Source organism: Ovis canadensis, chromosome 18 (assembly GCF_042477335.2).
Source record: "Ovis canadensis isolate MfBH-ARS-UI-01 breed Bighorn chromosome 18, ARS-UI_OviCan_v2, whole genome shotgun sequence".
Lineage (NCBI taxonomy): Eukaryota > Metazoa > Chordata > Mammalia > Artiodactyla > Bovidae > Ovis > Ovis canadensis.
The window spans coordinates 34,194,003-34,207,678 of record NC_091262.1 but is presented as its reverse complement, the minus strand read 5'-3'; the positions used below and the strand labels follow the sequence as shown (position 1 = coordinate 34,207,678).

At 43.2% G+C, this 13,676-nt stretch overlaps 1 protein-coding gene across 2 annotated transcripts in view; it reads left to right on the top strand.

The window, feature by feature from the left end:
• Window positions 1-13,676, top strand: part of BLM (BLM RecQ like helicase) — a 90,148-nt gene that overhangs the window by 64,940 nt on the left and 11,532 nt on the right. For both annotated transcript variants that reach the window (XR_011250520.1, XM_069560345.1), the window contains exons 15-17: window positions 907-1,102; window positions 4,458-4,648; window positions 8,891-9,038. Coding sequence is in view for 1 of the 2 variants with exons in the window: in XM_069560345.1 (XP_069416446.1) it covers window positions 907-1,102; window positions 4,458-4,648; window positions 8,891-9,038 (535 nt within the window). In the remaining variant the exon portion in view is untranslated. The remainder of the gene's footprint in view (window positions 1-906; window positions 1,103-4,457; window positions 4,649-8,890; window positions 9,039-13,676) is intronic.

Sequence of the window (13,676 nt, the reverse complement as noted above, 5' to 3'; positions counted from 1 at the left end):
TGCTTCTTCCAGCCAGCGTTTCTCATGATGTACTCTGCATAGAAGTTAAATAAGCAGGGTGACAATATACAGCCGTGACGTACTCCTTTTCCTATTTGGAACCAGTCTGTTGTTCCATGTCCAGTTCTAGTTGTTGCTTCCTGATCTGCATATAGGTTTCTCAAGAAGCAGGTCAGGTGGTCTGGTATTCCCATCTCTTTCAGAATTTTCCACAGTTTATTGTGATCCACGCACAAAGGCTTTAGCATAGTCAATCAAGCAGAAATAGATGTTTTTCTGGAACTCTCTTGCTTTTTCCATGATCCAGTGGATGTTGGCAATTTGATCTCTGGTTCCTCTGCCTTTTCTAAAACCAGCTTGAATATCTGGAATTTCACGGTTCACGTATTGCTGAAGCCTGGCTTGGAGAGTTTTGAGCATTACTTTACTAGCGTGTGAGATGAGTGCAACTGTGCAGTAGTTTGAGCATTCTTTGGCATTGCCTTTCTTTGGGACTGGAATGAAAACTGACCTTTTCCTAATTAGTCATGCTCAATAATGAAACCAAGTTATTAGAATCTTGTATAGAGTACATTTCAAAGTAAAAGAGAGGAAGACTTCTCGGTGGTCCAGTGCGAGGGACACGGGTTTGATCCCTGATCTGGGAAGATTATATGGGCAACTAAGCCCGTGCGCACCTGCTGAGCCCATGTGCCGTAACTACTGAGCCCGCATTCTAGATCCCAAGAGCGGCAACTAGAAAAAGCCCAAGCATAGCCATGAAGACCCAGGGCAGCCGAAAATAAATAACAAAATTACTTTTTAAAAAACTAAGTAAAATAGAGGATGAAGCTTTTCAAAGCATCTATTATTAAAATGTTCATTCAGATGCATTAAGAGCCTCACTGGCTTTTGCTTTTACGTCAGGTTATCTGTGCGACAATTGCCTTTGGAATGGGCATTGACAAACCGGACGTGCGCTTTGTGATCCACGCCTCCCTCCCGAAGTCTGTGGAGGGTTACTACCAAGAGTCTGGCCGAGCGGGAAGAGACGGGGAGATCTCTCACTGCATACTCTTCTACGCCTACCATGATGTGACCCGGCTGAAGAGGCTTATCCTGAGTAAGCTGAGCTCCCTGGGGGACCTGTGCTGTCCCACTCAGTCCCATGACTGTCGTCCACCCCTGCATCATGGTGCTTTTGGTCCAGTGTTCCTTAAATTAGAGATGCTTACGTAGATATGGAAGTTTCATTTAGGTCATCTTTATGATAAAGATGTTGTTCAACATACTGGAAAATTTCCAAACCAGGTCTTGAATGCAGTCCAATCCTAAGAAATAACTCCAGTTACTAATTTCCTTTGTATTCTTCCAGGCCCATTTTCTGCCTGGATCCTTGTATATAACATACATTTCAGACATGCAGAAAAGTAAAATGGAAAAACTAATGAGCTATCATGTACCCCCATCCAGGTTAGGAAATAAACCCCCTATAGATAGAGCCCTCTCATATCCCATCTCTTGACTTCCACATTGGAGTTAAACAGTATCTTTTTATTTTTAATGATTTTTAAAAAATTATTTTAAAATTGCTTTACATTTTAGGCAATATATTATATTTGATACTTACTTTCCCAAATGCAGGTATTTCACAGTGTAAATGCTATTATATTATGTGTGTTCCCCACACCCCCCACCATCGCCCCGAAGTATTGTTGAGTCATTCAGGTGCACAACACAGGGATTTAAAGGTTATACTCTATTTATAGTGAAAGAAAGTGAAGTTGCTCAGTCATGTCCAACTCTTTGTGACCCCATGGACTGTAGCCTACCAGGCTCCTCCATCTGTGGGATTTTCCAGGCAAGGGTACTGGAGTGGGTTGCCGTTTCCTTCTCCAGGGGATCTTCCCGCCTCAGGAATCAAACCCTGGTCTCCCGTATTGCAGGCAAATGCCTTACCATCTGAGCCACCAGGGAAGCCCACTCTATTTATAGTTATTATATAAATGTGCGTTGTTGACCAGATTTTTTTCTAGTCAACACCCGGATGTAACTATGATTTCAACTAGTACACATAGCTTGACTATATAGAATTCTATAGAATCATTCCTTGTTTATTGAACCAGTCCCCTTTTATTAGGTAAGTAAACTTGCCTGTTTTGAGACCACTTTTGAAGGAACTCTGGCAAAGATGCTGAGTGTGTGAAATGATGCTTACCAAGTTCTGCGCCAGATAATGTTGGCCTGTTTTGCTCATAACCGGTAGCAAGGGCAGGGTCCTAACCATGGGACTGCCAGGGAATTCCCAACCACTGGCTTTACAGATAGAGTTAGTCCCAAGAGAAAAGTGAACTTCAGGAAGGTTTTGTAATTTGCTCGCAACAGCGGCAGCAGCGGTAGCAGAGAGAGTAGTCATGGTGATAATAATGTTTTCTTAGCACTTACTTACTGTATGCCACTGTCTTGAATGCTTTACGTACATCACTTAATGTTCACAAGATCCCTAAGAGACACTACTCTTACTCTTATTTTACAGAAGAATTTCCTCGAAATACAGAGCCAGATAAGTGGCAGAGCCCTGGTGGAATCCAGGTTCATCTGAATCCAAGAGTCACCTCCCTTGCACTATACCAAGATCATTCTCAGTGAAAAAGTGAAACTTTTAAACTTAGTGTGTCCAAAAAAGTGAAACTTTTAAACTTAGTGTGTTTTTGAAAAGAACCTATATTAAGTTAGGTCCAAATAATTTATTAAGTATTTAAACCCTAAATACTTAGAAGTCATCTGAAAAAAATAATACTCATAAAGCAGAAAAAAAATTTTTTATTTCCTTTTTAACAAACCACAGTTGCTTATGAATGAAAATTATGAAGATGTTGTTCTCAAACCTTGGGATCAGAATAGACACTACCACCCTCATTTCCGGTTTCAGGTTGATTTTTTTGGAGGTAAAGACTCATTTGAAAAGACCCTGATGCTGGGAAAGATTTAGGGCAGGAGGAGAAGGGGACGACAGAGAATGAGATGGTTGGATGGCATCACCGACTCAATGGACATGGGTTTGGGTGAACTCCAGAAGTTGGTGATGGACAGGGAGGCCTGGCGTACTGCGGTTCATGGGGTCGTAGAGTCGTACACAACTGAGCGACTGAACTGAACTGGACTGGATTGTGTTCATTAGCAACTGCCAAAGTTTTAACTTCACAATGTCATTTAGAGGGACTTCTTGGTGGTCCAGTAGTTAAGACTCTATGCTTCCAGTGCAGGCGGTTAGAGTTTGATCCCTGGTCAGGGAACTAAGATGCCACATGCTCCCTAGCACTGCCAGGAAAACAAAAAATTAAATAAAAAACAACAACAAGATCATCAGAAGGAAAGTAGCACATCATGAGAGCTTCCCTGGTGGCTTAGTGGTAAAGAACCCACATACCAGTGTAGGAGAGGCAGGTTCAATCTCTGGATCGGAAAGATCCTCTGGAGAAGGAAATGGCAACCCACTCCAGTATTCTTGTCTGGGAAATCCATGGACAGAGGAGCCTGACGGACTACAGTCTGTAGGGTCGCAAGAGTTGGACACAACTTAGTGACTAAACAACAAGCTCATTGTGAACTAGCCCAAACTCGTTGTGTATGTGGAGTTCAACAGATGTTAGTTGTTGCTGTGTTTCCCTTGAGTTTAAAATATCGACCAGCAGCCGTGTGCACTCGTTGCAGCACCCACCCTGGCCCAGGAGGTCCTTCGCACACAGTTTCAGAACCAGTGGCTTCACCACTTTGATCTCAAATACTCCAGAAGATGCACAGCCCACTGCCACAGCCCCAGACCCTGCTCACTCTGGATGCTAGGTTTAGTTCATGCTTGTCTTGATAAATGTAGTAAATATAGTTCAGATAGTTACCACTGGGAATAATGAAGAGATGCAAAATGTTTTCAGCTACTCCTGACAACCTGTGTTTATTCCTGTAAAACTAAATTCTTGGTTGTTGTTGTTTGGTCCCTCAGTTGTGTTTGACTCTTTGCAGCCTCCTGGACTGCAGCATGCCAGGGTTCCCTGTCCTTCACCATCTCCCAGAGTTTGCTCAAATTCATGTCCAGTGAGTCGGTGATGCCATCCAACCATCTCGTCCTCTGTCACCCCCTTCTCCTCCTGCTTTCAGTGTTTCCCTGCATCAGGGTCTTTTCTAATGAGTTGGCTTTTCGCATCAGGTGGCCAAAGTATTGGAGCTTCAGCTTCAGCATCAGTCCTTCCAATGAATATTCAGGGTTGATTTCCTTTAGGATTGACTGGTTTGATCTTGTTGTCCAAGGAACTTTCAGGAGTCTTCTCTTGAGATAAATCTTGGAGATGAACATAAACATTCAGTTAATTATAATGTAAATATTTAGAATTATAGGAATCTATTTTAAATACTTCCGTGATATATTCAGTTTTTCTACTTTAATAAGTATGTTTTACTATGTTCTTCATCTCTTTTAGTGGAAAAAGATGGAAACCGTCATACACGAGAGACCCACTTCAATAATTTATATAGCATGGTTCATTACTGTGAAAATATAACAGAATGTAGGAGAATACAGCTTTTGGCTTACTTTGGCGAAAATGAATTTAATCCTCATTTTTGTAAGAAATACCCAGATGTTTCATGTGATAACTGCTGTAAAACAAAGGTAAAATAAGCAGGTTTTAAATTCTTTGTAATAAGGAAATTGCCAAGATTTTTTTTTTTCTTCTCTTAATTTAGAAAAGTTAGTACAGGTTAGACTGCAGTAAAGTCGGCCCTAAGGAGTTTAACAAGGAAACAGTTGATTCCTCCTCATGTTATTTGGAAATAGAAACATTTTGATAATAATTCTGTGACATACCCTTAGAATTCAAAGCCTGTTTAAAAAATATATACTGTACCTGTTTCAGTGATTATAGAATATTTTAGAAATGTCATTAATCTATAAATTTCCAAAAAGATCCAATATAGGCAGCTAGAATAATTTCCATTCAATTGTAATTACATTTAAGCATCCCATTCTCAAAAGGGTTATAACTAGTATAGTTATGTGTTTGAATTCAGATCAATTAGATTACTCTGTAAATTGGTTTTAAAAAACTATAAAGAATAATAGCAATAGCTTCTAGATGAGTTTGCTATCATCTCATAAAAACAATCTTGGGAGGTGGTTAAATTCAGTCCTTGTCTTCTCTACTTCACAGTTTATGGAGCATTTTCTTGTTTTATGTATTACTTGAAATGTCTGTGCAAGGTGCTAGGGATTCATAGACAGGAGAGACAGACATGTTTGTATTCGTATCGTTGTGGTACTGTGTTATAAGTCCAGTTACAGATAGGCAGCACTAGCCGAGCAGAGGGCAGTTTACTCTGTCTCTCTGGATTCCCGGCCATCTCCACCCACCACGCCCCACTCTGTAGATGTTGCTAATCTGTTCACTCATTCAACAAATATTTGTTGAGTGCCTGCTCTGTAATAGACACTGTTCTAGGAGTTTGGGATATATCACCAAACAACATATGAAGATCCCTAACTCTTGTGGAGCTCACTTTCAAGCAGAGGAAGGCTGAATAAAGACAATATACGTTATAAGTACACGTGAAGAGGGAAATTGTTGCTGTTCAGTCACTCAGTCATGTCCGACTGAGACCCCATGAACTGCAGCCAAGTTACCCTGTCCTTCACCATCTCCTGAAGTTTGCTCAAACTCATGTCCACTGAGTTGATGGTGCCATCCAACCATCTCATCCTCTGTCACCCTCTTCCCCTGCCCTCCTTCTTTCCCGGTATCAGGGTCTTTTGAAGAGGGAAGAGCCTTGGTGAAAAGTACAGCAGTATAAGGAGTCAGGAATGATAAATGGGATTCAGGCGGCAGTGGCCCTAGGAAGTCCTATTACAAGGATGAGAGGGGAGTTTAGCTGAGCAGCTCTCAAATATGGGTATTCTTGGCAGGAGCCAAGACGAAAGGCCCTGGGGTGGGGATGTGCCTGTATGTTTGAGAGATAGCAAGGGAACTCACAAGCCTGCCCGGGGCTAAGAATTAGTCAGGGGAAAGGTAACAGCCAGCCATAGCATTATCTGGAGGGCGGAGAGACTGGCCAGGTGGAGCAACCCTCAGCAGAGGAGACCTATTGGCAGGGAAGATCAGGAGTTCGGCCTGGGGCACAGTGAGTTAGACTCTTTATCTTGGATTCAGGAATTCTGAAAGGAGGCTGGTGATACCATAACTAGGAGTGGTTGGCCTGGGGATTGAATTGAAAGTCATGAAAGCAGATGTAATCTTCAGTGGTTTCTGTTTACATGGAAGAGAAGAAAATTAAAGCCCTGGTACTTCAAGAGCCTGAGGAGAAGAGGAAGAATTAGGAAAGGAGACCAGAAAGAGAACAAGTGAGGCAGGAAGAAGAGCAAGGCAACTAAGTGTGGAAGAGCTTCCGGGAAAAGGGAGTGCTACCTGGTCACGCACTGCTGCCAAGCCCCGTATCATAAGGACCAAGACGTCCCCATGAACGCAGCCCCACAGAAGTACGGGACCTGACATGACCAGTTTCAGTGGAGAGGGGCAGAGCTGGACGCAGTGTGCTTATGGAAAATTCTTTCAAGTTTTGTTTCAGGGATGAACAGAGAAACAATAGCTGCCAGGGGAGCTAGAGTCAAGAAAAGACAGGAGAAATGCTGTAGTTGTGTGCTGAAAGGAACGCACCTACAGAGGATGGAAACTGATGTGTGCGGAAGGAAGATGTGCCGCAGCAGGGTCCCTGGGTTGGCGAGGAGGGCTGGGAGCACGTCGAGGGCACCAAGGTGGGTTCAGCCAGGAGCCTGGATAGTTCATCTGTAACGACAGATGTAGAGGAGGGAGTTTGCGAAAGCTTTCTTCCCACCGATTCCGTTTCCTCAGCAAAGTAGGAAACAAGGAGTGTGCAGGAAGCAAGAGTGTGAAATCAGACAGGGGCCACAGACTTACCTTACAGGGCCAGAGAGCAGACATTCCAGGCCTCGTGGGCAGTCTCTGTCCCAGCTACTGAGCTCTGCCGTTTTAGCCCGAAAGGGGACATAAAGCACAATAAATACAGTGATTTCCCGTGGTCGTATTTCGATAAAATTTGATTTACAAAAGCAGGTGTGTAGCACATGGGCCATAGTTTGCTGACTCCCATTCTAAGAGAATGGAGGAAGGATAGACCACACACGTGTCATGATCACCAAAGGGTGCACTTGAGGTCTGTGGCCCTGTGTTGAAAGTGAAAGTCAGTTCAGTTCAGCAGCCGTGTCCGACTCTGCGACCCCATGGACTGCAGCACGCCTGGCTTCCCCGTCCATCACCAACTCCTGGAGCTTGCTCAGGCTCATGCCCATCGAGTTGGTGAAGCCATGAAGTCAAAAGTGAAAACAGCACAGTTGTCCGTGTGTTTCTCCAGCCAGGTGTAGCTACAGGCATGAAATGGTGGAGAGTGGGATGTAATGTGTTTGTCAGACTAGGAGCCATAAGGGCAAGGGAGTTGAAGGTGTTGTGTGAAAGATGGTGTTACAATTTTTAAAAAGAAGAGAGAGATTGGCTCTGGGATATCAACTGAATATCTTAGTACTTAGAGAACATCTCAGGGTGTGGATCGATGGCTGGGCAGTCCCGGTGGATTGTTGGAGTCAGCATAGTAGCTGGCCAGAGTTTGAAAGATAAGAGGTGATGGTCAGAGAACCGAGTGTTGCTGGTCTTAGTAAGACTAAGGTAGTGGGTGTGACCGTCAGAGTGAGTGGCCGACATTTGTGGAGAATGGGATCACTGGAGCACAGGAGATCAGGTTGCCCAAGGCCAACACGTGGGAGAATCATTTCTGTGTACTAAGTCACCAAGAATTAAGGCAGGAGTCAGGTTGGAGAGAGTGATGGGGGCACTCTCCCGTGACAATGCCAGATAGAGCCTCAGAATCACTACCAGCTGTTAGTATAGGGTGAAGAACCCGCCTGTCTCCAGGACTGGGGGGGTTGAGCAAGGATTAGCAGGTAGAGGGACTGCTTATACAGAAGCACGATGCTGCTCCTGAGAACTGCAGGTGCTCGGCATTGCTGTGATGTGACGAGAGCAAGACATCACATAGAAATGGGGGCTTCAAGAGGAAGGCAGGGAGGCTTTCCTGGTGGTCCAGTGGGCGAGTCCACCTGCCAGTGCAGGAGCCTCGAGTCCAGTCCCGGTCCAAGAAGACCCCACATGCTGCAGATCAGCCACGCCCGGGCTCCACAGCCACTGAACCCTTGTGCTGCAACCACCGAAGCCCACGCTCTGCGGCAAGAGCAGCCGCCGCAGTGAGAGGCCAGCACGCTGCAGTGAAGAGGAGCCCCCCTCTCACCAAGCGCTGCTAGGGAAAACCCACAGTGAAGACCCGGCCGAGCCAAAAAAGAAGATAAAAATAAATAAAGTGCAAAGAGCAAAGGGAAAAAGTGGTTGGCAGAGTTTGGAGACGACTGAGGGCTATGAGAAAGGAAACTGACTGGAAATAACAAAAAGGATTGACTGGCACCAGAGACCCAAAGGACATCAGAACTCATACATTTGCATGGTTAGACAGTGGTTTCATTCTAGAGGTCACCATACAGTAAGTGGCAGAGAGTATGAAGGATTTGGAGGAAAAAGGCTGTTTCTACCCGCAGAGCGCTTTCCGATAACTGTCTGTGGACTAATGAAATAGGCACCGTAGACTGCTAGTCGTTCTAGATGCAAGGTTAGTGTGAAAACACAGAAAAGAAGGACACTCGCACCTTAGTTTTGGGTCTTGGTTTTAGTATGGAAATGGCATGTTGTGGGACTATTTCAGTTAGTATTAAACCCTAGCAATCTAGGTATTATCTTAATTATAAAGAGAACAATAAAAGGTAATAAATAAATGTAAAAAGGTAATCTCTTTTTATTCATAGGACTTTAAGACAAAAGATGTGACTGATGATGTGAAAAATATTGTGAGATTTGTTCAAGAACACAGTTCATCTCAGGGAACAAGAAATACAAAGCATATAGGTCCTTCTGGGAGGTTTACTATGAACATGCTGGTCGACATTTTCTTGGGTAAGTCAGCTGTTTTATCGTTTGAATTACATCAATTAAAATTGAACATTAAAGAAGTCATTACAGCTACATAGAAACACCTCTATTGTCATTTTCTTAATGAATTTAAGGGCTTTAGAATAAAAGCCTTTTAGAGTAATGAAAGCAAAGCCATTTTATGGATTATAACAGTTATTTTTATAGAGTTTATATAAGTCACTAAAATGAGTTTTCACAAATGAAAAAAAAATAAGAAAGCTCATGCAGTTTCATCTGAGTGAGTGGAGCTTCTAGTTTGGGACGGCAGCTTGAGCATTAAGTATCTGTCTTCTTTTTTCTTCCTTGAGGCCCTTTTAAAATAGTAGCGAGGAAATAGAAGGAGGATTCAATCCATAACAGCATAGAGAACCACAAGGAGACCATCATCAGATTAGAAGTGTTAAAAATCTTTTACAAAATGGATGGAAGCGTATTGATAAATGGAATGAAATTCGATAAATCACAGAGCAAATAAATGTAGGAGAAAGCAACGGCCAAGGGACTGTCAACCAGGTGGAATGCCATTATCACCAGGCCCCAGACCTGGAGGCTTAGAGGCCTAGGGGTAGACGTGAAAGCAGGGGAGCTCCAGATAGGAGGGGACAGTTGGGAGGAAGTCTGCTCACAGGAGAACTGCATGGAATACCCCCTGCAACCAATTCTAGAACAGAGATAGACAGACTGCCTGAGGAGCAGAAAGACAGCCAAGCTGGGGCTACCCAGCACATTTACCCTAAAACAAACCTGATGACTGGACATCCCATTTCAAGGGAGGAATTTGGGGGGAAATAGATGTCAATACAAAGTAATAAGAAATCCACTTTAAAAGTCTGATCTGGTCCCTGAAGAGTAAATATAAATAGACAGTCAAGAAAAGGCCAGAGGCCTGCCTGGTGGTCCAGAGGCTAAGATTTTGTGCTCCCAGTGCAGGGAATCCGGGTTCGATCCCTGGTCAGAGAGCTAGAGCCCACATGCCCTAACTGAGAGCTTACATGCTGCAAAGAAAAAAGAGAAAGGCCAAAGAAGTAACATATTTGATCCTGGGGATAGAGATAATTTAGAAAATAGGCAGTACTCCTGGGGAGACAGGAAGGGGAACTCTTCATTAGTGTCTTCACAAAGATAAATAATAATAGAATGTTATGATGTCTTGGATGGTAAAGAATCCACCTGTAGCGCAGGAGACCTGGGTTCGATCCCTGGGTTGGGAAGATCCCGTGGAGGAGAGCATGGCAACCCACCCCAGTATTCTTGCCTGGAGAATTCCATGGATAGAGGAACCTGGTAGGCTGCAGTCCATGGGGTCACAGTTGGACATGACTGAACAACTTTCATTTGTATGGAAAAGAAACAAAGATGGAGAAAGAGCTGTTAAAAATTATAAATGATTGACAAAGTAAATTTAGTAGAAAGGCTGGAAGACGACATCAAGAAAATTTTCTGAAGACCTCAGCAAAAATATATGGAAAATGTGAGAGAGAAAATACAGATCAATTCTTAGGAAATGTGAAATCTGACAGAATTTTGAAATAGGAAATAAACCAACGGTAAAGGAAATTTCTCAGAAAAGGAAAAAAGCCTTAATTGCCCACTGGGGGAGTTCCCTAGTGGTTAGGATTTGGCAGTGTCACTTCCATGGCCTGGGTTCAATCCCTGGTCAGGGAACTGAGGTCCCGCAAGCTGTGTGGTGTGCCAACATCTAAATTAAGGAAAAAAAGAAGCCTGCTTAATGCAAAATAAATGCTTTATAAGATGAGATTTAAGAATACCAAGAGTAAAAAAATAAAAATAATTTAAAAAAAGAATACCAAGAGTAAAGAGATGTTAGGGAGGAGAAGCCTTTTCTCCATTCTCTTACAGTTAGGGCAGGCAGATTAGCAAGAGAAAGGACAGATTTAATCAGATATGTAATGGGAGTTCATGGAAAATGTGACTCAAAGGAGCCATTAGAATCTGAGGCTTAGCTACCATTTTAATAGGGAAAGGAGAGGCAGGAAGGGTTAGGAGGAAACAAATGATTTGGGGAGTAGTGGGGGCGGGGGGACATAAACAGGCCCTTAGGAGAAAGATGGGGGGGGTGGGGGGACGTGATCATTTTTGTAACAGTGTCTGGGTGTTGCATGGAAAGTTCTCACCTCCGATGATGAGAGTCAGTCTTCTCTGGTTGCTCCAGGGCTGGGGCGGGTGGTAGGATTTAAGACAATTGAGTTCTTTGGGGAGTGTCTGCTTTTTGGCAGATAGATTTCAGGAACTCAGATACCTTCTGCTCAGAATAGTTTTGATGCCATTGTGGCATATTCTGAACCCCTTCAGAGATACTCCCAAAAGCTTTGGAAAGAAAGAAACAACCAAAACCAAAAGGACATCATATTAATACCAGCAACCCTGGAGACTTGCAGGCAAAGAAGATGATGTGATCTATACCATAAACAGGAACAGACCCATGGGTCCAGGGAGAAGAAATCCCAGAGTCAGTAAGCAGTCTTTACAGGCGTGCTCAGTCATCAGTTGTGTCCAACTCTTGGCGACCCTGTGAACTGTAGCCCGCCAGGCTCCTTTGTCCATGGGATTCTCCAGGCAAGGATACTGGAGTGGGTTGCTGTGCCCTTCTCCAAGGGCTCGTCCTGAAGCAATCTGTACAAATTGTTAACAGAAAGTCGGAAAAATAAGTCCCAAGCAATATAGAGAAAGAACAAGAAATGAATTTGTTTTTGTTTTTGATGACGGAAAAGGCCACAAATGTTACTTCTCAACAACAAATGGAGAAAGGCACTTAGAAACCCGGGGAAAAGATTACAAGAGAGCGGAGGTCAACTAGAAATGAAGGAAGTGGCCGTACCGTTTTGCGTAATTGATAAAATGTACAAAATAATCTGTCTGGATACAGTGAACATCCTCCTTAGTTGCACAAGAGTCAGGAGTTCTAAGTGGGAAAGGAAGCGTGTCCTAATCTAAACACTGCTGATAAGTGGCAGTCAACTTATAGACTTCAACGTGGTTAGAGAACAGGACAGGATATAGTTGTTAATCCTGGTGATGTAAGAATGAAAGTGCAGTAAGCAAAAATAGGGCTTTCCCTGGTGGCACAGTGGGTAACAATCCGCCTGCCATGGCAGTGCAGGGGACTTGAATTTGATCCCTGACCCAAGAAGATTCCACATGCTGTGGAGCAACGAAGCTCAAGCGCCACAACTAAACCTGTGCTCTAGAGCCCTCAAGCTGCAACTATTGATCCCATGTGCGCTAGAGCCTGTTCGGGCCTGTTAGGGCGTGGGTTCAGCCCTAGAGCCTGTGCTCCACAAGAGAAGTCACCACAATGAGAAGGCCATACACTGCAACAAAGAGTAGCTCCCGCTCGCCGCAACTAGAGACACCTTCACACAGCAGTGAAGACCCAGCAAAACCAGTAAACAGATAAAAATAAAAGGGGAGTATATGGATGGCTTGGAATGACAGCAGAAGTGTGGGTTCCATGAGTGGCAACCACCAGAAGAGCTGAAAACAAGCCATTTAAAAGTGATTGCCTTGGGATTTCCCTGGGAGTTCAGTGGTTAAGACTCCACGCTTCCATTGCAGGGGCCGGGGTTCGACCAGGGACCGGGAAACTAAGATCCTACATGCTGCATGGCACAGCCAAAAAAAAATTAAATTTTTAAAAAAGCGATTGACTTGGGAAAGAGTGAGACTAGGAAGGGGAAGGGTAGAATAGAGGAATGTTGCTTTTAATTACAAACCCTCCTGTCCTGTATTTTTTCCTATGTACATGTATTACTTTAAAATCTATAAAGCAATTAAACAGTGAGTAGCCTCCACTGGAGAAGGGAGATGGTTTGCTCAGTTTCTAAGCTGTTTCTTCTGGATCCACACAGTTCTCAGGACAGAGCAACTTTTAATGCTGGACCCCCTTTCTGGATTCTTGCCTTCTAGTTTGGGAGCACAAAGGGTTGTAGGTTAAGCAGTTTATTATAAGAATGATACATAATCATTCTACATTATGACATGTAGAAAACTGAAAAATACAAACTCCAGAAAACAAACTACTAATATTTCAATGTGTTTGCTCACAATCACATATTTATCATATTGAATGTATAGTTCCTATCATTTTTATTTAATCATATAAGCATTTTTAAATTATTTTACTCTCCTGAAGTAGTTTTTAGTTTATATTTTATCATATTGGTGAAATATGTTTAAATAGTTTTATTTTAGGACATATTGGGTTGGTGAAAAGTCTGTTAGGGGTTTTCCGTAACATCTTACAGAAAACCCCAAGTGAGTTTTTTGGCCACCTCAGTATTTTTCTAGTGTACATAATGGTGTGATAAATAGCCTTTTAAGTACACCTTCACCTGCATCTCTGTTTGTAGCTTCCATATAGGGTCCTAGAAAGATTGCTAAGTTAGACATTTTTCTGACACATGCTTCAGTTTCTCATCAGCTCTTGTATGTTTTTAAGAAAACTGTTTATGTTTCATCCAGCTTTCTTAGTTACCCTCAGCACTAGCACTGGGTGCACGTCACCCCGTCCTTTACCAGAGCAGTAGTCCTTTGTGTCCAGATCACTTGAAGAAGTAAAACTTGCATCATTCAGCATCTGTGACCAGAAGCCATCTGAAA